Raw genomic sequence first — 26,496 nt, forward strand, 5'->3', positions numbered from 1 at the left:
CGCCACGAGTACCAAAGGTACGCACGCAGCAATAAGAGGATTGTGCAGCAAGCGGTGAAGAGCAGGTGCACTTTGTTGTCGTTCGAGGGTCACCTTTCCTGCAAAAACACATCGTGTGAGATGGACAGATCGGGCGTTGTGTCGCACGTTTGAAGTGGATGCAGAGTCAGCTGCCATGGTAGGCACCTCCCCCGGCACCATCACCACCACCACCTCAAGCCAAGGGACGGATATCAACGGAGGCCATCGCAGTTGATGAAGGGAGAGGTTCCGCAACGAGCGCGTTTCTCGACAGGAGAGCACGAAAAGAAGAAAGACCGCGCTTCTGCATGCCCGTGCGAAGCGGCGGTGAGTATGCCATTGTGGGTTGTTTGCCCACAGGTCTCTCCCTTTTCAAAGTCACGGCACTGGCGTCATGCGATAGGGACCTGCTGCGACAAGCCATTTAGGCCTTGCCGCCAGTGTCCAAAACGTGGAGGAAGGGGGGGGAGGGGAAGGACAGCGTGTGGTTTGGTGCAGCGGTGCGGCGCAGAGGTCCTTCACGCGTGGCTTTTTTGTTTCGTTCTTCATAGCGTTTTCCTTTTGGTTCAACGTGTGCCGTGCTTGTGCTTCCGTTGGGCTGGAAAATGGGCGACGCCTCTTACAGAGAGGGAGAGACGCGTACGTCGTGCACGGCTTTCGTTGACCACTAGCGCATCATAAACGCCCGCCGGCCCAGTTCCGCACACAGCCACATTCACCACTACACCGATTCGCAAGTGACAGGCGCAACGCGCACGTCTTCTCTATGGTGCCTTTCCATCATCGCTTCCTCGAGCAACCGGCGAAAACAAGTTACGGAAACAGGCTTAGTCTGCCAGACTCCAGTGAGAGCTCACAGGCGAGGAGGGGTGCACGGCGCGGAGAAGGACCGAGCGCTTCTGCACGGCCTGCACACGGCCCCTTGCTTTCGCCAAGGATCTATGCGCTGTAGATGTGCAGAACACCGCACGTGACGCCGTTTGTGGAAGTGGCGCCGCGCCGCAACACGAGGTCCGTATTCGGAATCGTCACCTCCGCCACGCGGAGCTCAAACTTCGGCGACGAGCGCGTCGACCAAACCTCCTGGTTCACCACCAGGACGCCAGACGCGCTTTCCGCGCTGTCGATGTCGGCACCGTCGACCTCCTCGCTTTGGTGCGTGACGGTAGCAAACTGCGGGCGGGTAGAGGGGAGGAACATAATGTGAGGGAGGTACTCCGTCTTCGATGAGGCCGTCGGCGTTGATGGAGTCACCGGGCCACCGGGTGCGCTCGCCGCATCCCCCTCCTCATTGTCACCAGCTGCATCCTCCAGCTTCGCCCGCTTCACCTTGTGCTGCAGCCACGCAGCCATGTCGGTGGACGGCTGTTCCGCGACACTAAACACAGTCTCCCAACCACGTGAGGAGCTGGCGCCCGATGTGCTCGTCGTGGCATCACTGCCGTCGGCATTGCCACGGCGATCGCCTTTCGTAGCAGTGCTGCTTGCCAACGCAGCAGCAGCGGGCTTGATCTCGAGCAGCTCATTCTGCGACGGCACGTAGTCCATCCGCAGGTGAGGCAGATGCTTTAGATCCGCCGTCGCTACAGGTAAGCTGTAGAGCGGGACATACAGGCGCCCGTTCACCAAGGCCTCTACGACACGCCGTAGGCTACCGTCGGCGGTCGGCCACCGCTCGACCATGCGGTCACGCATGTCGCCCACGACATCCTCGTTGCATACGCTGATGTGCACCCCATTCACCGACAGCCGACATGGGTTCGAGCGAATGAGGATGTCGTCTGTGTCCGCGATCGCGTACATGGTGGTGGGCAGCACAGGGATTTGGGTGACGTCACCCCTGTGCGACACGAGCAGCACCTTCATGTGTGGGAGAAGCGGCCGCGTAGAGTAGTAATTCTTCAGCGTCTCCTCCAGCGTGTCCACAAAGCTCTCCATCACCTCGTTGAAGGTGGCGCCGAGCGACGGCAGCAACTCGCGCTCAAAGTCGCTGGCAAAGGGGAGAATAAAGGGGCCCCCAATAATCAGCACATCCGCGCCGCGGTGCAGCGCTTGGGAGGTCACCGCGCGCAGCAGCCCCGACACGTCGCGCCGTGGGAACGGCCCACTGCAAAAGTGGATACGTACGCCTCCGTCGCTGCCATCGGCAACGGCGCCGGCACCCGAAGTCGATGTCACGGCCGCAGACAGCAGTGGCCGGTCCACTCGCCATGGCAACGTCGGCCGCGATGGCAGGACAAACTCGCGCACAAGCACGCCCGTGAGAACGCCGCGGGCACTGCGCTGAAACGGGTCGCCGATGATGCCGACAGCCATACCGGGATGAAGGCCTGTGAACCATGACGCCTGCCGCGTGTAGAGCGAAAGGCGAGTGCCGTCACGGGCCGCCGCCTCCTCGTCAGCCTCGGCGGCCCTCCCTAGCGTTTCCTCCCCGGCCTCATCAATCGCCGATGTCGCTGCCACCGCTGTAGAGGAGCGGGCGGTGCTGCTCGCCAGCCTACCTGAGGTTCGCGCGCAGAAGCCGGCGTGCGATGCATCTTGCAAGAGAGCAAACGACGCGTCTGCCGTGCGATCCGCCTGCCCCAATGCTTGCAGAGCACGAACGTAGCACTCGTCGTCATCCATGTCCCGCACCAGGTAGAACTCCCACGGTGCCTGCTGGGTGGCCGCACTCACCGCCGACACATCCTGCAGTTGCGTCAGGATGCCAACAGCACGGAACAAGAGCCCATCGGAGACAACCGGCGCGCCTCCTGGCAGGGGAACCATTCCGTCCGCATCCACATCATCTTCCAGCTCTGTCTTCACCACTGTACCCCGACAGCTGCCTTCCTGCTGTGTCTTCGCGAGTCCTCGCCAGAGAGGCACGCGGTGTAGCATCTGCTTGTAGTAGTCGATCACGTGCCTTCGAATGGTCGGCGCGGACTTGTCTTGAAGGCCGCAGTAGGAGGAGCTCCTGAAGTTGGCGGTGTTGCGCGCCTCCACCGTGACAAGGCCAGAGCTGCCAGCGCTGCGCTGCTGTGGCATGAGCAGTGGCTTCTCCAGCCGCGCTGGCGGGTGCTCGAGACCGAGAAGAAGATTCAAGTTGGCCGCAGCCTTCCAGTTGCCCTCCACTTGCATTGTCGGTGAGATAGTGCGTTTCCGGCAAGAGAAGAAGAGAAAGCGATACGCGAAGCGAACGAAACAGGGAGGAGTGCGCCGCCCGAGGCCGATGCAGAGAAGCAAGAGGCACGCTAAGCTGAGCCGTCAGTACGCGAAGTAAGTGCGTCACGTCAGTGGTGTGGCGGGTACAAGTCGCAGATTATCAATGAAGGATTGATGGAGAGAGAGAGAGGTGTGTGTGTGCGTGTAGGGGGGGGAGCGCTTGAAAAGTCGGCGAAGCGCTGCTGATCTCGGAATGACAGATCAAAGCGAGCGGCGTAGGGTGAGTCGTGTACACCCTTGACAAAGGGAGAAAAACACACGCACTGGAGGAAAGCGTCCTCACGCGCTTACAGCGGTGCGCCGGCAGCGTCGATGGTGATCCCTGACGTGATAAAAACCAAAGAAACAATCCATTCTGACGCGACAGCTCCTTCATCCTTCTCTGTGGCCCACATGGGGGGGGGAGGAGAGGGCTGAATCATGCGCTCGTCCGGCAACACTGCCATGCCCCGTGTTGGCCGATGGAGCAATTCACGCCGTGCGTGTTTCGCCTCCGTGGGCGGCAGCTGAAAGCGTTCCCTTTCTCTTCACTATACCTCGCTTGTTTTCCAAAACACAGCACACAGTTGAGAACGCACCGGTGGCAAAGTTTAATGTTGGTTTGGCACAGGGAAGAGAGCGAAGCGCCAGCGGGGTGGGGTAAAGCGTAGAAGAGGAGTACGCGGTGATCCTCAAGAGAAACCAGCACGAAAGCCTGCCGAGCACAGACACCACTGCAGTCTCCTTCGCCACCTCGACACCTTTCTCTCTCCACAGGATCTCGAGGCATTCATGGACGCACACGCACGCCAAACCTACACCACAACAAAACAAAACACCAAAGCACATACACATACACACACAAGGACACTGCGCAGAGGAAAGTAAAACGAAAAAAACGGCCCCGATAAAGAAGGGCTTCGGCGAGAGGGAGAACACCGATGGCAATCTCTTGTTCACGAGACATGACGGATACGTTGGCGAGCTTGAAGGCGCGGTGAATGACGGAGACGGCAGAGTGAACCGAGGCAGAAAGGCGACCCCGATGCCTCGATGTTTTCGCTTTCGTTTGTCGGCAGCCGTGAACAGAGGCCGGTGCTACCCTACAGCATCTGCTCCGCTCTCGTCCCACGACGAGCAGGGTGTGTGCACGCGTGATTGCCCAGGGCGCGCACATGCGTCCCTTCCTCGCCCCGCCTCGCCACTATCGACCGAGCCGGTAGGAGGCGCGTTGCACCAGCGTGAGAATGAGAGCCGCGCGTGCGCACGGTCGCCTACTCTGCCGCGCGCAAGGGGACTCCTTAGAGTAGCAGCGGCCGCGGCCACAGCGCTGCCCGAAAACCGATGTCCGGGTGCAGCTACCCCTCCAACAGGAAAGCGCTCATATCTTCGTCGAGGTCCCGCTCCTTGGCGTGGTACGCCTCGCCCCACGGACCATGCATCGAGACTGCCTGTTGGATGTAGCGCTCGGCGTCGTCGAGGGGCTTCGCCTTATGGGCACTGACGGCGGCGAGGTTCACCAATGTGGCCTCGTCGTTGGAGCGGACGGCCAGCGCGTCGAGCAGCGAGCGCTCCGCCGCGTCGTAGTCCTTGAGACCCATGTGCGCCAGGGCCATCAAGTTCGACACCATGATGCTCTGGCCACACCGCAGCTGCACCTCCTTGAAGGCGGATACGGCCGCGTTGTAGTTGGCCATGTGCACGTCAGATGCGGCCTGATGGAGAGAAACAATGCCGCTGTACAGTATAGTCACGATCGCCTCGCTGTCCACCTGCTCCATGCGCTTCACCTCTTTCGCCGCCTCATCTGGCCGATTCAGCCGCAGCAGCGCCTCTGTCGCTACACCGTGTAGCTCCACCGTGTAGCGCCTGGCCAGCACCCCCTCCGGATTGGGCAACTCGCCGAGCCACTTCTTTGCCAGCGTCAGCGCCCCGATGACATCTTGCTGGTAAAGCAGGGATGTGGCAGCGAATACAGCCTTGTAGACAGCGTCCGCGGCCACCTTCTCCGCATCGCTCTGTAGACGCTGCGTGACGTTCGTGACCGGATCGGAGAGGGCATCGTAGTCGCGCATAGCGCAAATCAGCTCTGCCCACGTGCGAATCGTCACGAGCAGCGGGTTGCTCTCCGAGCGCAGCTGACTGATAACGGCGTCGACTTGGCCGAGACCAATCTGACCCAGAGCGACCACCGCACTCTTCTCCACGTTGAAGGCAGCCACATCAGCCGGCCTGCTCGACAGAGCGCGCGCAGTGCTACCATCAGCAATCGCCTGATGGTAGTTGCCTACCACGAGGGCGTTGCGCACGTCGAAGAGGACGTCTGTCATTTGGCTGATCCCTGTGCTGGCTAGCCTGCCGGAGGTGGTTTGTGGTTCTCGGGTTTTTTCGTTTCTCCGTTTCGGGCGGACGGGTTAGCACGTGTGGAGTGAGAGAGCTTCGGGCTCTGCCGACGAGCACGAGAGCGCCAAAAAAAAAAGAACAACGAAGAGATAGAGTAGGAAAGGAACACAATGATTGCCCAGTAGCGGAGGAGGAGTGGCCTGGAATCTCTTCTTCGATAGAACGCTGATGTGAACGGCCGCTTGTTTGACTTTTTTTTTCGTGCCGGTCGCGTCCAAAAGCATATCGCGGCATATGGGTGCGTGGGAGAGTTGCGTGGAGTGCGAGTTGATGGGATTACGAAGACGGCACACACAGGAGAACGCGTGCGTGTCCGGTGCAACGTGAGCGTTGCAAGAGAAGTGCCAGCATTCCAAGAGCGATGTGAAAGCCAGAAGATGGATGGTTCACCGCGGGGATGGCCCAGTCGTGAGACGACCGTTTGGCACAGTGAGGAAGGAGATAACGGGAATCGTGAAAGGCCGCATAGAGATGCGATACTATGAGGGCTGCTTTGCTGTCTCCCGTCACCCAGCCAATGTCAGACCGCTTCCGCTGTCCTCGGGTGGGGAAGGAAGAGCGCTGCAGCGCTTCCGGTGCGACTGTCAATCGCACGCGCATGGCAGAGGCTGTGCAGACCTTGCCGTTCGCAAGAAAAAAAGCCATCATTGGGCACCAAGTGACGAATACGAACGAAACACTTGCGTGTGTGCACGTGTCGATCAATTTTTCTTGTTTGGTGGTGAAGTTTTCCTTGTTGCTCTAGACTTAGTAGATTAAACAGCTAAAACAGAGGAACAGACAAAAGAAAAAAGAGAGAAATGAGGTGCAACCGTATGAGGAGTTCGTATGTATGCCTGGATGTATCCGCGCGTAGGTGAGAGCGAGTCCGCGGGACAGAGAGAGCACGCAAACATATACATGTATATATATATATATATATATGCATCAAGGCCCTCCTGTGCACCCCTCCACTTTCCTTCGCATTTGCCTTCTTCTACGTCACGCTGTCTCACGATAGAACGCGCGTGTGGTGAACACACTCGCATGTGCCATTCCTTTTCCGAGGGTGCCTCATGCATGCCACGTGGGGGGCCGCCGCTCTGCAAGGTTCACTCGCAGAGTACAAGCATGCATGAAATAAAACAGAAGACGAAAAGGGGAAAAAGCAAAGCAAGACAGTAGTACATGGCCAAGAGACGTAGACGTGCTTGCCGGCGTGCGGGGTGCGGAGGCGAGAAGGATGGGGGGGGGGGGGCAAAAATAAAAAGGGAATAACACGAGACAGACCAAACACGGCTCCAGAGCAATCACGCGTGGGGATGAGTTAGTGCAGCGAAAAAAGAGAAAAGGGCTGATTCTACCATATGAAGGTCCTTGCCAAACACGCACACTCACGGTCACAAAAGCGCACGCGCAGAGGGAGAGAGAAAGGGGGTGAGAGCGCCAAGGGTATAAAACGCGGGCAGAAGAAGAGCGATGGGGGGGGGGGGCGGCGGCGGCGGCGGCAGGGCCAAAAACGAAACGGGCTCTCTTCTCGTGTGCGGTCCACTCTTCTCCGTTTTTCGCCCATTTTAGCGAAAGACACTAAAATAACAACAAAAAAAGAGCAAAGACAACAAATAGCAACAGGACGCCGAAAAGAGAATACCCGCCAGGCACAGGCGAAGCAGAAAAAAAAAAAAACAGAACGTCGCCAACAACAAAAAAAAAAACACCGAATTCAACAAAACGAAGGAAGACCATCCCGCGTGCAACAAGGCCAAAAAGAGGAACAGGGAACCCCCCCAAAAAAAAAGCGTCGAGAAGAGAGAAGCGAACAAACAAAACAAACAGAAACAGGTGGAACGCACACACACACACACACACACACACACACACACACACAAAGACTGTCAAAGGCCGCCACAGAGATCCAGAGAGAGCGAGAGGGGAGGCGTGAACAGGTGCACAGAAATGCAGAAAGACGGAGATACGCCATGGAAACAACAACCGACAGAGAAAACGAAAGAGAAAGTCTCAGAGAGACGCAAAACAGTAGAAAAAAGGAGGAGAGAGGAGGGGGGAAAGAGCACCAACACGCACACACACACACACACACACACAGGTGATAAAAAAATGCGCATTACGTAGAGGCTGTCTTTTCTTGTGTGGTTGTTTTTGAATGCCTTACTCGTTACTCGTTATGACTAGGCACCGACGGCACACACAAACACCCCGACCTGTTATACAATCAACAACACCACCCGTACTTCAGCAGGCAAACCAAAAAAAAAGAGGCATCCTAGCAGGACAACAGCAACAAACGGGATGCAGAGGTTCACGACAGTCGAGAACATTTCACAGGAGACCGTCAACGTGCACAGACCCACGCGGTGCAACACTCTTTCGCTGTCCACACCCATACACAGGTACAGGGACACGAACACAGAGCCCCAGAGGCGTCTTCTCACGAACCGCACACATTCAGGCAAAAAAAAAAAAGAGAACCACCACCGCCCCCAATCCACCATGGAAACGCGAGCCCAACACAGCAGCAGCAGCACGATACAAACTCACATTACGCAGACCGACAAGACGCACCAACAAAACGATCAAAATGAACGCTGCACCACAGCAGATGACCACCGGCAACACCAGTTACCAAGAAAAGCGGCTAATGCACACGCACGCATGCCTCCACCCTTCACTCACCTCATCTCTATCGAGCTCAACAGATTTCTGTACAACAAACGTAATCAAACAACAGAAAAAGAAAAAAGGAGAGACAAAACTGAGAGGGGAGGAGAGAAAGAAAGAAGGATGAGCTCCGCATCGCACTGAGCACCACATCCCTTTGTTTCTCTCTCTCGATCGCTCTTCGTCTACGTAGGAAAAGTGGAAACGCAGATTCTCTCTTAATGATCGAGAACAGAGGAACAAATTGGGGGGAGGGGGGGGGGGCAAAAAACAAAGAGTGAGCACAAGAACGCCAAAGTGTTGCTTCCACTCGTGCAGCATCGGCGGCTATCTGTGTGGGTGGGTGAGTGGGTGTGTGAGAGAGGATCTCGCGGGTATCGCAGGACTACACATGAGCGTGAGGGGCCACAAGACAAGGCGTACAACGGCGGCAGTGAAGGAGGCAACCAAACTAGAAAGTAAAGGAGGGATCTAGTCGAGTAGCGCACGCGGATGGAGCCGGTGGGGAGGAGAGAGGGGGAGGGAGGCAACAGAAAGGGGGAAAAAGGGGGGAGGAAGAAGCAGCAGTGTGTGAGTGGGTGATGGACGCATCGACACCGGTGAGAACGTACAAGGAAAGAAGAGGGGGTTCAAACAAGGTACGCGCGCAATACGCCCTTTTCGTTTTCTTTTCCTCTTGCGTTACCGTCACTGTTCTCTCTCCGTCTTTCTCGCGTTTTGCTCTTCGCCTTTCCCTTGCTCCTCTCTCAGCCCTCTTCCGTTATCTCATGTCTTACAGTGTGCCTTTTATGCGTTCCGCCTCACCTGCTCTTCGTCACTGCTGTGGGTCGTATTCGTTCGATTTTGTTGTCTCGTTTTTGGCGTGCTCGCGCGTCCTCGGAGGCACGCGAGCCCTCCCCTCATGTGCTCGCTCGTGTTGTGCCGCGCGTCTCTCTCTGTCCCTGCCGTCCTCCGCGAACACACGCGCGCGAGACACTCACAAAGAAAGCGGCAGAAAGACAAGAACAAAAAAAAAACGAGTCGACAAAGCAGAGCATGACACCGTGAGCGATACAAGTTCTGTCCGCGACACTTCTTCCTACTTTGCACTGTAGCCCGCGTCCGGTGCGGAGTTGAAGTGAGGGTGCGTCGACAGCTCCTCCGAGGAGTGGGCAAACGCGCAGTTGGCCCCGTAAGAGCACGTGCCGCCGTTCTCGATGTTCATGCACATCTTTGTCTTGGCCTTGCTACGGTCGATACCGCGACGCTGGCGCTGCGGGCCACGGTAGCTGCAGACGGGCTGCTGCATGGTGTACTCCGCCGGCAGTTGCCAGTGCGTAGTACGAGTATTGTGGTCAATGTAATAGATCTCGCCGTTGGGAGTGTACGCCATCTCCCAGCCAGGAGGCATCGGCATCGGCGGCGGAACCATTGCCGCGTAGCTGCGGTTGTGGGTGGTGTAGCCACCAGCGTAGGAGTTCATCTGCATTTCTTCGGTGAGACGAGGAATAGTGTAAGAGCGCGGAAAGCAGGCGTACAGGGACGCAGGTTTCTTAGAAGAACACACACGAAACAACTTTAGAGCCGTCGGAACAAGAACACACACAAAAAAAGGGAGGAAGTTGAACGGCGAAAAAAAACGCAGACAGAGGGCCTTCCCACACACACACACAAGAAAAACAAAAGACGCAACGAAAGAGGGCAAAAGGATAGCGGCGGCGGGGGCGAGCTAAAATCACGGCAAAGAAAAAGAGACTCGGTTGTTTACTCTGCCTTTCTCTCTCTTGGTCTGTCGAATCTGTCGGCGCGCCTGCACGTCTTTGTATGTGCGTGAGAACGAGGGAGAGCGACACAGAGAGGCAAGGGACAGAGAAGGGGCAGCACCGTAGAGCGGGAGATGCTGGGCTAGTGGAAGAAACCGCTGGTGAGAGAGAGAGAGAGAGGATGTACCAATAGGAGTGGGTAGACGCACCGAAAAAAAATTTAAACAGGAAAAAGGAGAAGTCAAAAGACGAGAACAACAACCACAAAGATAAGGGAAGGGGGAAAAGAAGGAGGGGTGTGCAAGAAGACAAATCTCTGCGTGCCCGTTTTCGGTCGTTGATGTCGTTGTTCCGGAGAACAGAGAGAGAAAAAGAGAGAGTAGCGCGGTGGCGGCGCGAGGACAAGCGTGAATGCGTCAGAAAGATGGTGGGATTGAAGTGGGAATGAGGAGCGCCGTGGAGAGGATGGGGGTGTGGCAAGCCCAATAAGGGAGAGACGTCGACCAAAGACGAGAAGAAAAGGGACAAAGACGCAAAGAGAGAGAGAGAGAGAGAGAGTGGGCGGTGGTGCAAACGTACGGAGCATGCGAAAGTCGCCGAGAATAAAAACGATAAGAGACTCCTGTGAGGAAGCGAGCGCGGATGCCAGAGTGCGGCGCGCGGGAGAGTCTGTTGATCTTGCCCTCCTCTCTCCTCCTTTCTGCCCTTCGCTCTCTTCTCCTTGTCCGTAGATGCCTTTTTTTTGTGGCAGCATGGGTGGAAGAGGAGTACACGTGGGTAGACACTCGCGCACAGCACCAGCAGTGCCAGAGGAGGACTTCGCCACACGCTCGTCGAGCCCAAGATAGCTCTGTCCTCATCTTGGCAATTTTTCGAGAGTATGAGGTGCACACGCAGCCATGATGGAGCGGGAGAGCGAGGAAGACGACGACTACGAGATTTCAGCCGCATAAGGGCGCTTTCTCTTGTTCGTTCATGCCATTGCAGCTTCACTTGTGATACTTGACAGCTTAGACGTCGCACATCGCATCCGTGCACCTTTCCTTACCCCTTTTTTGTTTCTTCTCTTAGCGGTGGCGGCGTTAAATCGAACTTAGGCGCCACAAAAAATAATGGAAAAAAGGTGAGCAACCGACTTACACAAACAGTCATATGAAGAAAAAGGACAGACACGCAAGCAAGCAGCTTCGCACGGCCCTCGGTCCGCCAGGGGAGACTTTGAACGCATCTCGGAAAACATCGAGCGAGGGAAGAGAGGAGGAAAGGACGGAGAGAGAGAGGGATGGGCACCGATGATTTGGGCAGAGAGGGGGTGGGCAACGCGATCGATGCGCCAGCTCCCACGGTCTTTCGTCCTCCTTTGCTCATCCTCACTGGCGCTATAGCAGCTGTATTTCTGCACCAGCAGATTGCGCACCCCGCATGGAAGTGAGTTCCGGCACCAAGTACGCACAAGCCGTAGTGAGGCGGACTAGCTCACACTCGATAAGCACAGCAAGAGAACCCCCCCCCCTCCCCTTCAGCTGTGGCCGTTGCACCTACTTCTTCACAGAGCGGAAGAGTTTCTTCTTCTTGTGCGCAGGCGCACCCTTCCTTTCGGCGCTGCTAGGCCCCTCCGCATCCTTCTTGAACTCCACGCCCTTGTCCATCTCCTCACGCTGGCGCTTCAGAATGCTGCGCACTGTAGGGTCAACGCCGTTACCGCGGCGCTTCTTCTCCTCTGAGACGTCCGACAGCCACTCCTCCGCCCGTATGAAGGCGATGTTCTTCATTGCGTCTGCGAGCTGTGCGCTGCCGACGGACATCATTGTGTCCAGCACCACGCGACCGGCCCACGGCGAGACCGCCAGCTCAAAGACGTGCGGCTTCAGCTCGTTCATGAGCAGCTTGCGCTCGCGGTCGAGCTGACGTGTGCGCACCTCTCGCAGCAGCGCCTGTACAACATAGCACGCGTGCGCGTGCAAGGCGTAGGAGACAAGCGCATGAGAGAGAACCTCGTAGTGCTTGGCCCGGTTCCGCTCCCGTTGCTCCTTGCGACTCACCTTCTTCACCTCTGTTTTCTCCTCCGTATCGGCCGCACCCTCCTCATCCACCGCGTCAGCGCAGCTGCCGTCGACGCCCTTTGCCTCCTCCATCTCCCCCTCTTCCTTGGTCGCCTCAGAGATGAGCTGGTTCACCGTCTGCACCACCGTCGCATCTGGGGCATAGGCGAGCAGCTTCTGCATCACACGCGAGCCCTGCGCGTACGAGAGAGAGTCGTGAAGGTGTGCCGCGTAGTAGCTCGAAAGCGCCACCACCAACGGCGCCCGCACGTCCTCCGGGGCAAACTGAAGGATCGACTGCAAGAGGAAGGATGCCGCTGGGTGCGTGACGAGGCTCGTGAATTCGGTAGAGTTGAGCAGCACCGCCAGAATGGCGCTGGCAAACCCGCCTGTGAGGTCGGTTTCAACCAGCTTCTGTAGCACTGGGGAGCTGACGGAGTTTTGCGCGAGCGTGACAGCGTCGTGCACAAGGAGCTGGGTATCTTTCTCCGGTATGGTGTCCCGCGCAACCTCGACAAAGACGCGCAGCAGAACCGACCGCACCGGGTCAGTGGCGACGTCTACGATGGAGCTTCTGGCAGCATCCTTGTTGCTGGATGGCTCCGCCTCGTCGCTCTTTCTTGCCTTCTTTTTCTTGGGGCCCTTCTTGTCGGGTCTTGAAGTGGCAGTTGTGTCCGCCGCACCAGCCGTACTCGAGCCCGCATCGCTACCGTTGAACTGCGCACCTGCAGGAGTCGACAACAACAGGGCATCGAACAGCCGCTTGCGCGCCGCCTCCACAAAACGCACGGCTGCCACGCCCACGAGTACCGCCCCCTTCGTGTGGGTGATGGCGTGCAGGATGTCGGCGTTTGCAGATAGCGCAGACCACACCTCGGCGCGTTGCAAATCGTCACCGTGCTCGAGGACCGCAGAGTAGACATGGACATTCGCAGGTATGTCTGTGGCCGCTACAGATTTTGCAGAGATGGAGCCAGTGCCGAAGTCGGGCAACCCGTACTCGTCCTCATCGCCACGGCGTTTCTTCGTCAGACCTTCCAGCGGTGCCGTGGCGGGCAGCAGGTAGTCCGCCGCGAACTCGCTCACGTGTGCTGCAATCGCGTCCTTCACCTCGACCGGCGTGCGAATGTGACGCAGCAGCGCTGTAAGCACGAGCGACTCCTCGGCAGAACGGAAGAGTGCTAAAACGGACTTGTCGAGCGCGTCGGAGGCTGCCACCGCGGCCTCATCGCCTTCTGGGTCCACCTCCGCGCACGACGGAAAGAGCGCCTCAATCGTTTTGCTGCACCCGTCAGCGACAGACTCGACGTACTTGGCCACCACGCGCATGCCATATGGATGGAGACTGAGGCTCGTCAGGTGCGGTAGAAAATGCGGAAGCACCACTTCGACGCACGCCGGCACCTCCATCAGCTTCTGCGCCACGTGGTTGCCGAACGGGTGCTCGCAGAGACGCCTGAACTCGTCCTCGTCCACGTTCAGCACGAACGCCTCGGCAATCTCCTTCTTCTGGCGCACCGGTACCTTTTCCAGCATGCGCTGCAGCACGGAGTTTCCCACCGGCGACTGGGCCAGATCCAGCAGCTTCCTACGCACGTGGTAAAGCATTTGGACGCGATCCATGTTCTCGCAGTGGTCCAAGAGCGTGAGGAGAATGTGGTGCGTCGTCTTGTTGAGAGAGAGTCCGTAGACGGCTGGAAGAAGCTTTTGCACCACCTTGGCCCGCTGCGCCGGCTTGCCGTACAGCACAATCGCCTCCACCTGTTTCAGCGGCAGCGACTTCCCCATCGCCACGCGCTGCGCGGTGTTCTTGAGAAAATCCAGCTTCATTCCAGGCATGGCTAGTGGGCGCGTGTGTTTCTCTGTGCGTGTAGGAAAAGAAGAGAATAAAGCTGGACGCGAAATCGTGCAGCAGCGACGCGGTGCTCTGTGTAGGCGTCTCTCTTTGCGGGAAAGGAGAGAAGGGCCTCGGTGAGGATGCTGAAGGTGCAGTGGCTTCCCCCAGCAGCGCAGAGAGAGGCGAATGAAAGCGATCCAAGTTGCAAGGAAGAGAAGGGTCATGTGGTAGGACGAGGAGGGTTCGGGGACACATAGATCACGGCGCTAGGTTCTCGTCCCTGCACCCCTATCACAAAGAAACACAAGGCACTCATCGATGCTGGGTTGCTGCCAGAAATGCAAAACCAGCTTCGGAGACGAAACATGCGTGTGTGTGTGTGTGTGGGTGGGTGGGTTCCCACTCACATATTGCTTGCCTCCAGCAACAAAAAAACTTCCATTCAGGCAACTCTTGATAGAAAGACACCACACATATGCAGCCGAAGCATGATCCTGCTGCGCGACTACACGCATCATGGACGCGCGTGACCCCACGCGTTGAGTAGGGCATCGGCTTTGGTGCGGCCATTGCCTTTTCGCTTGCACAGACACCGTTCTCGTGTGTGTGCCTGGGCCGATAGGTGTTGCTGTGGTCATTCCTGTGGGGGATGCTTTCGTCTCATTTTTTTGCCTCGCGTGGTGCAACCGGCCACAAGGCAGAGATGCACACGCTCCAACGGGGGAAACGAAAGGAAACACATCAAAGAGACAGAGAAGGGCACGGGAGAGCCTGAAGGAATATGTGCATACACATACGCATACATATGCATATATACATACACGTATGCCCCCTCCCTCTCCCTCTCCCTTCCTCTTCCGTCATCGGATGGTGAAGGGTACATGAGCAAGTGAGGAAGACAACTGGCAGACTGACACAGGAGATACACATGCACGCCTATGTATATGTACATATACATATATACACACATACGCGGGGGGTGTCCTGAGCAAGAAAGAGAGGTGACGGGGGTTGGGGTAGCCCCAAGCGAGAGCCTACCGAGGACGACCAAGGGTCACCAGAGGTAAGGTCCGTAAGGTAGAAAGCCGCCTACCACCACCACAAAACAGAAGGTGGGAGTGCGGAGGAGGATGCCGCAAACACGAGGCACCAACGTTAACAGAAGGCATACAAAACGAAGATACAGCGAAAACAAAACGAAAAAAATCGAGAGCGCAGCACACTGCAGGGATCACTCACAGCGGCGGTAAACAGGTCGAGGGGAGGGGCGGGGAAGGAGAAGAAACGAAACGGAAAAATAAATAAAAGACTCGGAGAAAGATGCGCCCAGCAAAACAAACAAGAGGCAGCAGCTGCACTACGAGTTTGGCGCGGTGGCGTACTAGTCTACATGTGCAAGTGATGGCACGAAAAAAAAAACGAGAAGCAAAGGCGGTGTGGCACTTGTTCTCGGCAATTCCTAACATGCCGTCCAAAGTCCAGGAGAACGCCAATGACAAGACCCGAGAGAACCGTGAGTTGGGCAGTGGTGGTGGGGTAAGGAGAGGAGGAGAGGGGAGGGGGGAGGGCGAGAACAAGGGGGAAAGAGGACTTGAGTCTTCACGTACACCATCGGTGTTTCAGTCCGCGCGCACACACACAGAATCTTGACCTGCTGAACAAAACAAACACACAAACACACACACACACACACAAACGGTCCCTCCCCTCCCCTCCCCTCCACACACACACACACACACACGCGAACCAAAAAAAAAGCGAAAAGCGGCACAGCAGAACGGTGAGCAGCAAGTTCCTATAAGGAGGTTCGAGAAATGTGCGCGTCATGGTGCAGTTATGTCTTCAAATGTGCGTCAGGGCTCGCGCACGTCAGACGCAGACAGACACACCCGCCCGCAGGTCTGTAAGCCCTTTTCGACGGCCTAGCCTTCCGCGACATCCACGAAGACTTAACTCCCCCTACACCGCCTTCTCCACTTCCTCGTCGACTTCACTGCTTACCAGCGCGCTCAGTTGCTTGCACGCGTCCGGGTCGGTAATCTCGCCTGTGACGAAACGCAAATACGCCAGCTCATCAACTGCGTCGACGTTGGCTTCTGCCGTTGTGCTTGCACCCTCCGCCAGCGCACCGCACAGCGGAGAGTTGTCCGGTACGGTGGAGGAAGAGCTCCGCGGACTTGGCTGCTCTAGCGCTCCTGCCTCCGTAATCGCTGCCTGATCCTTTGGAGGCTGCGCACCCTCCTCGGTGCTCTTTCCCGAAATACGTGGCTGCACACGCGCGTCACCACCCGCGCTGTTGTCTGGCTCAGGTACCGGGCGCCCACGCTGACGCAGCAGTCGCTCCTTGACTTCTTTCTTCTGTGCGGCACGGTGCGTTGTGGCAGCATCCGCGCTAGCCTCACGCTTCTTCCGCTCCCGAGTCGCCTCCTGGGCAGCGTAGATACCGTCCACTTCAAGGCGCGCGATTTGCATCCAGCACATCGCTTCCTCCGCCAGCACCTTCTCGCGCGCCGCAGCCGCCGCCTGCCGAATATCGCTCACAGCGCGCAGCCCTCGAAGCGCTAAGTAGCGCTGATCCTTCGCTGCCTGTAGGCGCGCCCGCCCCTCCTCCTGAAAGAGAGCCTCATCCATCACCGGCAGCGTCCCATCCAGCAGCGACGCCGGGGCCTCGCCCGCGGCGACCGCCAGGGGGCCAAGCGCAGCGGCGGAACAGCGACTCGACGTACCCTTCTGTAGCAGCTGGGCCAAGTAGACTCGGGAGCTACGCGCGCACGAGGCACGACGAGAGCCTTTTGCCAGTGCTAATCTGCTCTCTAGAAACTTTGCCGCGCCGGTACCGCGACGGGCGTCCGTGAGGCGAGAATCCTCCACTGGAGCTTCGATGAAGCACCCGGCCCCCAGAGGGCGGTTCTCTTTGTGCCAGCGAAACACTTCGCCAAGGTCGGCCGCCTCTTCACGAAGGATGCGCTCGCAGCCGGCACCGTGGGCCGGGAGCAGCGCCTCAAACTCCATAGCCAACAGCTGTGCCATGCGCTCGTCGTGCAGCCGAAGGGCCACGGTTTTCTCAATCTCCTTCATCATGGCTTGCCGCTCCTGTGCCCGCTTCTGTGCGTCTCTGATCACCAGCTCTGCCGCCTCGTCTCCAGCTAGCAGCTCGGCGCGCGCCTGCAAGGCCTCGATCATCAGGTTTGTGAAAGCAACCTCCTCGCCGGCGAGAAGGTGGTTACGCATGTTCTCCTCTGCAGAGATGTGATAGTGGAGCTGCGCCTCGCGAAAGAAAAGTTCGAAGATGGCCTCGTCGTCGTTATTGCCCTCCACAGCATCGCTGTCGTGTGTGCCGGCAACGACCAGCGCGCGCATTGGAAAGGCAGGACTGGACTTGGCTGCTTTCGTCGCACCGTCCACGGGGAACGGAGATGCTGCGATGGCAGAAATGGCCGCAGCTCCCACCCGCATGTTCCGCCGCCCGCGTATGAAGGCCGCGGTGACGGAGATGTGGTGGCCGTCATGTTGCCGGTGCTGTTTCCACTTGTACGGGCTAGGTGGACAAGGGGGCAGCTCGTCCATCAGGCTGTGGGGCTTCTTCGCGAGTTTGCGGCTGGCAGCAGACGACTCTCGCCTGCCGCGATATCTAGCTGTGGTGGGACGCTGCATGTGTGCAACTGGGCCAGGAGCAGAAGAGGATTTCGCAGAAAACCGAATCGACTGGACGGGTCGATCAGTGACGGATGCAGTGCGCTAGCACAAAGAAAGGCAGAGGTGTGCTCGCGTCCGCCTGTGCGTACGTGAATTCGTCAGAAAGTGAGCTTGACGTCCAACGAATGATGCACTTCTTGTGCTTCGGTATGTGTACGCTCACCAGCAAGGCATATGGCAGTGGATAGATAGAGAGAAGGAGAAGAACGAGAACGACCACGTGACACATAAAAGGGAAAGGAAAAAACGTTGAACGACGAGAAGGTTTGAGCCGGGGACTGAGAGAGACGGAGACTTCTGGAGACGAACGGGAAGCCATGCGACTATTCTTCTTCTCCTCCTTCCCGCTTGTGTGTGAGTGGGAGATAGAGAGAGCGCAAGAGCTGCACTCTCACACGAGTGACACCGGGAGTAGTTCGCACTTATCTCTGAACGCACACAGCGCCCCGTCTAGGGTTACATCGCCACCACCACCTCCCCCTCCCCCTCCCTCCCCCTCACCTATCTCCGTCATTATGGCTCCAGTCCAGAGAAAACAGACGCACGAGCATCAGCGTGCGCTGAACATCCGATGCTCAGAGAACGCTTGCCGTGCCTTTAGCTGAGATGCGTCGAGGAAGCCCCCTCCAACGGGCACGAGCGAACACGAGGCTCTTCAACTCTGCGTCGCCACCACGCACCCAGCAACGCCTTTCCAGTGCTGACATGGGCGGTTGCCCTTGCTTTGTGTGTAACAGCAAAAAAGAGGGCGCACCTCTTAGGCTTGTGAAACACATCCTCACTGTCCACCACAGCGAGAAGAGGAAAGAAAAAAGCCGGCAGCGCAAGAAACAGCAAGATCCACGCCTGCATTGTGGCATGCAGACACACACACACACACACAGACACGCCTGCACAGGCCTACACCTGCGGATGGCGAGAGGCGCAACATTGCAATCGCCGTGCTGGCCACAATGGAGCAAGAGCTTTCGCTGAGCAGTGCCCCGCGGTTCCGGCAACTTCTTAAACACGTTACGCGAGCGGGTGCGCCCTGACCGCAAAGCAGAGCTCATCCGCTGCTACTGCCGCCGCTAGATACGCCTCCCGCCTGCGCAGCCCCTCAGTGCGGATACACCACAGGAACACCGTTGGCCCCCATTGTCGTACGCCGCGACCACCCCAAACCACGCTGCATGCTCCCGTCCATGGCGCGCGTTGGTAGCGCCTGAGCCCAGAAGTTCGGGTCATCGCCCATGTTCACCGACCCATCCGGGCGGTGGCGCGCGCGCACGCGCAGCTTCTCTGGTCGCATCGCGTGGAACTCTAGGAGAGCCTCGATTTCCTCGTCAACTGGCGCTGCCGGTTCAGGTAGCCCGACTTTCTCATAGTACTCTTGGACCTGAATGTCCCACTTGGTGGTGAAGAAGCTAACGGCGCAGGGGTCTGCCGGGATCGCCCTCTCAACGCTGCGCAGGCTGGCCAAGCAGGCCGTGGAGGCGCTTGGTGGCATCTTCAGCCCGGTCTGCTTGGTGAGGGCACTGTGTAGGCGGTAGTTGCTGCGCTGAGCTAGGGGGAAGTCTCGCTGCTCCTCGGTCGCTGTCATCGGCTTCACGCTTGGCACGTGGCCGGTTTGCTTGAAAAGAAGGCACAGATGCCGCGTCGTTCCTGCATCCTCCGTGGGCAGAGGGGCAACGTAGGGGACAACAACGTCCCCCTTGCTCTGCAGACCCTCCGTGTCCACAACCGCGCCGTCCACCGTGGAAACCGCTTGCGGGGCTCGCAGATTAGCTACCATGTAGTTGAGGAAAAAGCCACGATCAGCCTTATGCCGATCCTGCAAGAGTGGCACGCGATACGGGTAGTCAGGGGAAAGCATAACAAACGTGTAGTAGTTCACAGCCGCGTGTGACGACTGCTTGTTAGCCGCATCGCCTGCTTCTCCGGCATCGCTAGCTGCGCTCGCGGCGGCAGGCGCCTCCTCAAAAAAGAAGACGCTCGGCGGTTGCTGAACGTCGGTCAGCTCCATGTAGTTGCCGCAGTGCGCCGTGAACCAAAAATTGCGCGGCGTCATCTTCGTCTGCGCCGGCGGCGGCGGAATCTTGTCCCCGTTCTCGTCCGTGAGCCGCGCACGTGTGTTGTACTGACCCGGAAAGACAACAGAGAGGTTTACGTTGGCGTGGATATGCGGGACATAGTGCGGCATGATCTCGTGCTTGCGCAGGTACTGCAGCAGGCGGGCGCGATGCTCGATCCAGCGTGGCGACTGCGACGATGGCACGAGCACGCGGTGGTCGTCTTCGGGAACCGGCGGGTAGGCCGTCCGATCGAAATCGGTAGCGTTCCAGTAAATGAAAAAATCCGGCGGTGGGGTCAAGTTGAAGAGCTGCGGTGTGTCGAGCTCCGTCTCATACACAGGGTACTCGAACATGCTGTCCGACAGAATCGTTTTCTCGTACGGGTATTGAAAGTCGTGCAGTGCCTCGGGGCGGGGCAGCTTCTCAATTTGACGCGCCTTCCGGTCCCTTTCGCGCTGTTCACGCGACCGGGCATCCTTCGTGCTGGATTGCGTTTTCCAGCCCGGCATGTGGTACCATTCAGCGGCGCATTGCAGGACGCGCCCCGCACCCCACGCCGCCACAGAGCTCGGCAGAAAGCGTCTCATGCCCTGCGCTGGTCAAGCTGCTTCTGCAGTGGCGGCAGAGGCAAAGCAAGACGAATCAGCGAGCGAAAGAAAAAAAAAAATAAAATAAAATCGTTCTTGGCAGGGCGCAGAGCGAGGAAGAAGATGGAGGATGAGAAGAAGAGAAACAGCCTCGGAGAGGACACGTAAATCACATGAACAGAAAAAGACGACGTCACTCCTGGTGGTCGCAACGCTCAGCGCAACGAGAAATGCAGCCGCCAAAGGCACGAGAAGCAAACGCCGTCAAGGGACAGGGCGCAGGAGGGTGGTGGTGACACCCTTGGTACCTCAAGTGCGTTATCCACCAGTGCAGTCGTGGAATCCTCGGCCAGCACAGTTTGGTTCGTCCCACCTCGGAAAGAGCGAGGGAAAAAAAGAGAGACTGTACAGAAGACTGAAAAAAAAAACAAGGCACTTCCCTTGTGAGCCTTTCGTCTCTGTCTCTGACGGCGAGCCGTTCGGACGCCCATGGGCAGTCGCCGCACACACACGCACACACCCACACACCAGCTGTTCCCCGAGTCTTCAGCTGGTGCACCAACAGCCGGATTCGAACAGGGGAAGGGGGTTGGTGGGTTTGGAAGCAGGAGAGTGATTGGACGACAGACAGAGAGACAGGAAAAGGGTGCGTGGTTGGAAGCAACACCCCGACGGTTGCTATGCCACTGCGAAACAGCTGAGCAGGGAACCTAACAACATGCCGGCAAAGCAGAACTATCATACATCGCTGAAAGGCTGAGCACCATGTAGCACACACGAAACAGCAGATGTGTGTGTGTGTGTGCGTGGGCTCTTTCCATTGTTTCTGTTTCACTCGTTCGCCTTCTTGGACTTCTTCGCGAAGAACGCCTGCTTGTAGTTAGTAACGGGCATCATCAACTCCGCGTCCGACGCCGCTTGTGCGCCGCGATCAAGGATGCGCTGCCGCTTGCACTCATCGGCCGTCTGGCCGCTGAGGAAGGACATGTGCTTTAGCCAGTCCGAGTCTTCGGTACAGCGGATCATGTTATTGCGAAAGACGCGATATACCTCTTCCTCCTGCTCGCCAAAGTAGGCGCGCGTTGACTCCTTGATATGCAGGACACTGTACCCGTTCACAGGGTCCTCGGTGTCTGCCTCCTCAAGGCCGATGGCCTTAATGAAGTCGAAGAGCGAGGTGTCGCGGTTGACCGTGCCGTGGCGACGCTGCTCCTCTCGCCGCGCCTCAATGACGTGAACAGGAATTACCGAGATCTCCTGCGAGGTGAGGAAATCGAAGTCGCTGGGGGGAAGCTTGAGCACAGCTACGTCGCGTCGCTCCTTGCCAAGCTGTTCATACCCCGCCTCTGCTTCCTCCACCAAGTTGCGCATCGCCGCGCCGCTGTTGGACTGTGCAAGCATAAGTGACAGCAATGACTAATGGGATGCACACCGTCGCCGACAACGGTGCTGATACCCGCGCGGAGTAGAGTCGTGCCTTTGTAGCCTGCATCACCACCCGAGAGAGAGAGAGAGAGGGAGGGAGGGAAAGAGGTGAGATGAGGCGGGAGACGCAAGCAAAGGAAACAAAGGGCAGCGTGCGAGACGCACCAAACAGAACGACAGCAGCCCAAAGGAGAGCCGCTGCCTATGCCGGTGCGTGCGAAACGAAGTTTCACAGACCCGTGCGCAGCCGCGCAGTTTCGCGCGCTCGCCCCTTGGCAGAGTACTCCGATCTGCGAAGGGTGCACATCGCTATCCTGGGCTCAAAGGAGGCGGTGCGCCGGAGAGGAAGCGGAGGGAGCAGGCGCAACACCAGACCCCATCGCACCATCCTCAGGCCCGTGACAGGGCAACCGCCTCCATGCGCATGGTGGTGCGCTCATGAATCATGGATGCGTGTCGCTCTGCTGTTCTTTGAATTTCACCGCAGTGTGTGATTGGGCGTTACTCGGAGTTCCACTTGCATATCGCCGGAGAACGGGATGCACAGAAGAAGGCACAGCAAGACATCAGCCGCCTGCCTCTCTTCCTCGCCGACGACAGGCTCGCTGCCGCGGACTTGTATCCGTGACCGTACCCACGCCTGCAAGATACATACGCGGTCGACGAGAACCTTCGTTTTCCTGCCTTTCACCGGCAATGTGCAAAGCCACCGCGCCGACGCACAGCTCAAAAGAGGTCATCGAGGAGGTCATCCTTGGCCATCTTGCGCGTTCGCAGGTACGCCGTCAGCTCCTTCGGCTTGGACTCCAGCTCCTTCATCTCAAAGTATTGCTGCACCGTCGCCTCTACCGAGTCCTTCTCACTGCCGTACACGGGGCTGCAGGTCATCGGCGGGTACACGACTGGGAGGTACTGGGCCTTCTGCTGGAGAGGCGTCAACCGCGCGCTGAGCGGGTGCACGATGCTGGGGACGCGGAGGACGCACCCTGCCTTTGGCCAGCACCAGCTCATCCCCCAGTACACCGCCAGCCATTCCTCCATGGTGGCTGGAGCTTCTGCGCTGGACGAGGCGCAGTACGGAGCGCTCTGTAGCACCGCGTGCATCTCCGGGTTGCCGCCGTGGAGAAGACGATCAAGTGAGGCGCGGGAGCTGTCAGGGAGACCGTAGTGCCCCTGGTTGATGGCCAGCGCGTGCAGCGAAAGCACGACGCGCCGGCGTATCGCTGCATGGTACGACGTCGCCTCCGCGTGCTCCTCGAAGACTCGGATCAGGTAGGGTACTAGCTGCCCTCCGACAAAGCTGTCGTCCTGCAGATCTTGCTGAAGGTAGGCGTAGATGATGGGGCTCGCTTGCCATCGAGCGCAGCGGTGCAGAAAGTATGAGACGTCGTCGAGCCACAGATTTGAGATGCGGTACTGCTCGACGACAACGCAGTCTCGCAACGCGATCGAGGTTTGTGCGAGGTTTGGCGGAACGATAAGCGGTGCCCCACCGCTTTCAAGAACGGCAACCGTGAGAAGTGGCAGGAGGGCAGCATCGCACGGGAGTGCCTCGTCTGGAGTTTGGAAGAGGTCCAGCGCCACCGTCTTGCCGCACATATTCGCCTCGTCATCATGCAGCACCCAGTCATATCCGCCTTTCGGCGCGAAGATGACCAGCATTGCCGGCACGTGGGCACTCCGGACCGCTGGCGACACTGCTGCTTCTGCTGCTGTGCTCTCGGGATACAAGAGAGATCGAATGCGCATCGCGGTGGTACTGCCACCCCCTGACGAAGGCGACGCCGACGGAGGTGATCGTAGTTTGGGGTCTGAAAGACTCACCTTCGCATCCCCATCGTCGCTGTGATCCACTGGTAAAGGCAGCGCGGCCTGCATCGCAAACTCGCCGCAGTCGTTCAGGTGCCAGTGCCGCACCATGCCCCGCTGCGACACCCACGTGGCCTGGTCGCAAACGGCCCCATCGGTGATAAACGACGGCCATAAAAGGCGCTCACCAAGGATGGGGATTGGCGGACAGCCATCGCTGCGGTGAAACAGCTGCAGGTCCAGCACCTCCTCCGCTTCCAAGACGTCACGTGGCACCAGGGCAGTTGCAGCACCGACCGCTTCCAGCTCTTGCCGGCTGAGCGGCACCTCGACGCCGCGGGTGTGGTTGAACACCTCGTCGAAGGAGGAGATCAGCTTGTGAAAGGAGGACACATGCATGTCCACTCCAGGTGCTCCCCAGCCGCGACGTAAAGCAATCTGCGGCTTGGGGAACGCAGTCCAACGCGGGTCAGTCAGCCAGCTTAGACTATCTGGACCACACGCGGTGTGGGCCGCCGCCGCACGCATCCTGCTCGCACGGACGGGCACCCCAGCCTCCAGGTACGGCATGAGCTCTTCTTCAGAGAGGAGGAGGCTCTCAGGAGACTCCCCAGCCCCAGCCTCCGCTGTCGGCGCGAGAACGCATCGCCACTTGGCCGAGACCGCCGAAGCATCGAAAGGTGCTGGAAGCGGCAGTTGGCTCAGCACATCGCGAAGCGCGAAGACAAGGAGGCCGCAGTGCGTCTCCGTCGGTGGTGCCGGTGTTGACGGCTCCGCCATTGCAAAAGGGGATGGCACGCGCACAGCAAGAAAACGCAAGCCCGAGAAATATAGCAGATTTTCGACAGTTATGTAGTTATTGTGCCCCTCGATGGTCCCCATAGAAGTTCAGTCGCAGCGAGCAGCTTTCCATGTGCACACACAACGACAGCCTCTGAAACCAAGACCCGAATCAGAAGAGAGCGAGACAAAAAATATCCTGGTGCGCGCCACACGGATTAGCTCCCGCTCGTCGAGTCCTCGATGCGTCTGCTACTCCAATACCACGCAGGGTGGAACCTCGAGCGGAAGTGGAATTCAAAACCCGTAGAGAGAGAGAGAGATCTCGGACCAGGGCGGGTAAACAGTCGGACGCAGTCTCACGCGTAAGCACGAAGGATATGGTGAGGGAGTGCGTGTGAAAGAGGGGTGAAGACGGAGAGAGGGGGGACAAGGGAGGCAAGAAGCTCAACACGGGCACTGTGTTGGCATGCACAAGCACGCACATTGCTCCTTCGGTGATCTATACCGCATGGAACCACGCCTAGCGTGGAGGCTGAGCTGTGCTCATGCACAGGTGCAACGGTGAAGGTGGACGACCATGGCTGTGAACCTGCCTTCTCTCCCTCTTTGAGAAACTTCGAGGGACGCAAGAATAAAGCAGGCAGGGGAGCACCTTTTCTTGTCACCACGCTGCCACCATCCTCACCCCGATGTATGCTATCCGAAATATGCATGCGTGACGACGGTTGGAAGCGAGAGAAGGACCGCACTCGGCGCAGAAACGCACAGAACAATCCGCGTATCTTCCAAGTTTGTTTTATTGTGTTGGTGTATTTTCTTTCGTCTTCTTGCGATGCCGTTGGAGAGACGAGGAGGGAGGGGGCGTGACACCCCTCTTAAACGCTGCTTTAGACCAAAACAGCATCAGAGAGACACGACGGAGCACGGGCTGGCGTGGACCTGGGCACACATACGTGGACATGCTGGTACGGGAGGGAGGGGGGGGGGCACACCAGCCTGGAAGCAACGAGCTTCAAGACCGAGGACAAGAGCTCCCTCCCCGCACGCACTGAATTCGCCTTTGGAGATGCTTCAGAGCAGCACCCGTTTTTGGTGCGCCACGAGAGAAAAACAATCGATGCACGCAGTCCTCACACCGGCTCCTGCACTTGCATTAGTCCCACACCGCCTCTGACGCCGCGCTCAATAGAGAGAGCGAGTGGGCACCTTGCGAAACCGCTGATGAAAGCTCGCGTTTCTACTGGTATTCTGACGATTGTGCGAGCTTCCACCGCCACGGGCGCTGCCGCGACCGCTACGCTGAGCTGAGTGGCCACCGCGAATACCCTGTCCGCCACGACCAGCACCGCCACCACGTCCGTGCTTGCCGCCAGGTGGAGTGGTATCCGTGTTCGCTGCCCAAGACGCACCACCTCTGCGTGGTGCAGTACCACGACATGCGCCACCGCAACCACGAGCATAGCCCGCTTGCCTCCGTTGCACAGCACGACGCCGGGAGCTGGCGATATCCTCTTGCTCCTCCTCCCCATCGTTAGCGTCATCCACTTCGAACGCGCTGTCCGCCCGGCTGTCAAGCGAGCAGTCGCTACCCTCGTCCTCATCCATCTCGCTCTCCTCCGCGCCACTACCCTCTCCCGCCAGGCCGTCTTCGCCGGGAGCCCCAGCAGCATCCTTCGGTGCCTCCTTCGCCTTTTCCGCCGCCCGCTCCGCCTTGCGGCGGAGTATGTACGATTCCATCAGCGCTGTCATGTGGCTGTCCTCCTGACCAGCGAACTTGCGCGCCGCGATGCGGCCCAGTCGCCTCTTGAGCCGAATAACACGCTTTGTTTTGCTTAGCTTCGCTTGCTTCTCCTTGCGCCGCTCGGAGCGCGACTTCATGGGGTCAAAGCCCCGGCTGTACAAGTTACCGCGCATCGTGCGACTGCTGACAACTTCCGATACATAAACAAGTACCAGCACACGAGATTGCTGTGATGACGAGGAACGGCGAGGTGACGGAAGATGAGAGCGCGTGAGTTTCTACCTGCTTTTGCAGAACGCAAGCGTGCCGTAGAGTCCGAAAAAGGCGAGGGAGCACTTGCAAGGAAGCAGGGTGGCACAGTTCGCCGCACAGAGTGAATGGGAGCGCACAGAGAAGGGGAGGTGAGAGATACATGAGCCTTCGTGAATCAGGGCGGGCAGAAAGAAAAGAGCGCTTCTCTTGGATTCGGCCTCCTTGCAGGCACGCCAACACCACCGCACACAGCGTTCCGCCCA

At 58.3% G+C, this 26,496-nt stretch overlaps 9 protein-coding genes across 9 annotated transcripts; all 9 read right to left on the reverse strand.

Annotated features, from left to right (window-relative positions):
• Positions 1-960: 960 nt before the first annotated feature.
• LMJF_32_1720 (conserved hypothetical protein) lies at positions 961-3,141 on the reverse strand (the record flags this gene model as incomplete). Its single annotated transcript, XM_001685438.1, has 1 exon — positions 961-3,141. The coding sequence occupies one exon, from the start codon at positions 3,139-3,141 to the stop codon at positions 961-963; it is 2,181 nt and encodes a 726-aa protein (XP_001685490.1).
• A 1,421-nt stretch (positions 3,142-4,562) lies between these two features.
• On the reverse strand, positions 4,563-5,534 carry LMJF_32_1730 (putative coatomer epsilon subunit; the record flags this gene model as incomplete). Its single annotated transcript, XM_001685439.1, has 1 exon — positions 4,563-5,534. One exon carries the CDS (start codon positions 5,532-5,534, stop codon positions 4,563-4,565), a length of 972 nt encoding a protein of 323 aa, XP_001685491.1.
• A 3,809-nt stretch (positions 5,535-9,343) lies between these two features.
• Positions 9,344-9,733, reverse strand: LMJF_32_1740 (putative zinc finger protein 2; the record flags this gene model as incomplete). Its single annotated transcript, XM_001685440.1, has 1 exon — positions 9,344-9,733. The coding sequence occupies one exon, from the start codon at positions 9,731-9,733 to the stop codon at positions 9,344-9,346; it is 390 nt and encodes a 129-aa protein (XP_001685492.1).
• A 1,812-nt stretch (positions 9,734-11,545) lies between these two features.
• Positions 11,546-13,888, reverse strand: PUF7 (putative pumilio/PUF RNA binding protein 7; the record flags this gene model as incomplete). Its single annotated transcript, XM_001685441.1, has 1 exon — positions 11,546-13,888. One exon carries the CDS (start codon positions 13,886-13,888, stop codon positions 11,546-11,548), a length of 2,343 nt encoding a protein of 780 aa, XP_001685493.1.
• A 1,957-nt stretch (positions 13,889-15,845) lies between these two features.
• LMJF_32_1760 (conserved hypothetical protein) lies at positions 15,846-17,342 on the reverse strand (the record flags this gene model as incomplete). The annotated part of the gene is made up of 1 exon (XM_001685442.1): positions 15,846-17,342. The coding sequence occupies one exon, from the start codon at positions 17,340-17,342 to the stop codon at positions 15,846-15,848; it is 1,497 nt and encodes a 498-aa protein (XP_001685494.1).
• A 1,339-nt stretch (positions 17,343-18,681) lies between these two features.
• Positions 18,682-20,223, reverse strand: LMJF_32_1770 (conserved hypothetical protein; the record flags this gene model as incomplete). Its single annotated transcript, XM_001685443.1, has 1 exon — positions 18,682-20,223. One exon carries the CDS (start codon positions 20,221-20,223, stop codon positions 18,682-18,684), a length of 1,542 nt encoding a protein of 513 aa, XP_001685495.1.
• An 831-nt stretch (positions 20,224-21,054) lies between these two features.
• LMJF_32_1780 (conserved hypothetical protein) lies at positions 21,055-21,624 on the reverse strand (the record flags this gene model as incomplete). The annotated part of the gene is made up of 1 exon (XM_001685444.1): positions 21,055-21,624. One exon carries the CDS (start codon positions 21,622-21,624, stop codon positions 21,055-21,057), a length of 570 nt encoding a protein of 189 aa, XP_001685496.1.
• Positions 21,625-22,374: 750 nt separating this feature from the next.
• LMJF_32_1790 (conserved hypothetical protein) lies at positions 22,375-24,339 on the reverse strand (the record flags this gene model as incomplete). The annotated part of the gene is made up of 1 exon (XM_001685445.1): positions 22,375-24,339. The coding sequence occupies one exon, from the start codon at positions 24,337-24,339 to the stop codon at positions 22,375-22,377; it is 1,965 nt and encodes a 654-aa protein (XP_001685497.1).
• A 1,083-nt stretch (positions 24,340-25,422) lies between these two features.
• Positions 25,423-26,154, reverse strand: LMJF_32_1800 (conserved hypothetical protein; the record flags this gene model as incomplete). Its single annotated transcript, XM_001685446.2, has 1 exon — positions 25,423-26,154. The coding sequence occupies one exon, from the start codon at positions 26,152-26,154 to the stop codon at positions 25,423-25,425; it is 732 nt and encodes a 243-aa protein (XP_001685498.2).
• Positions 26,155-26,496: the final 342 nt, after the last annotated feature.

The sequence above is a fragment of the Leishmania major genome, chromosome 32 (genome assembly GCF_000002725.2).
Source record: "Leishmania major strain Friedlin complete genome, chromosome 32".
Classification (NCBI taxonomy): Eukaryota; Euglenozoa; class Kinetoplastea; order Trypanosomatida; family Trypanosomatidae; genus Leishmania; species Leishmania major.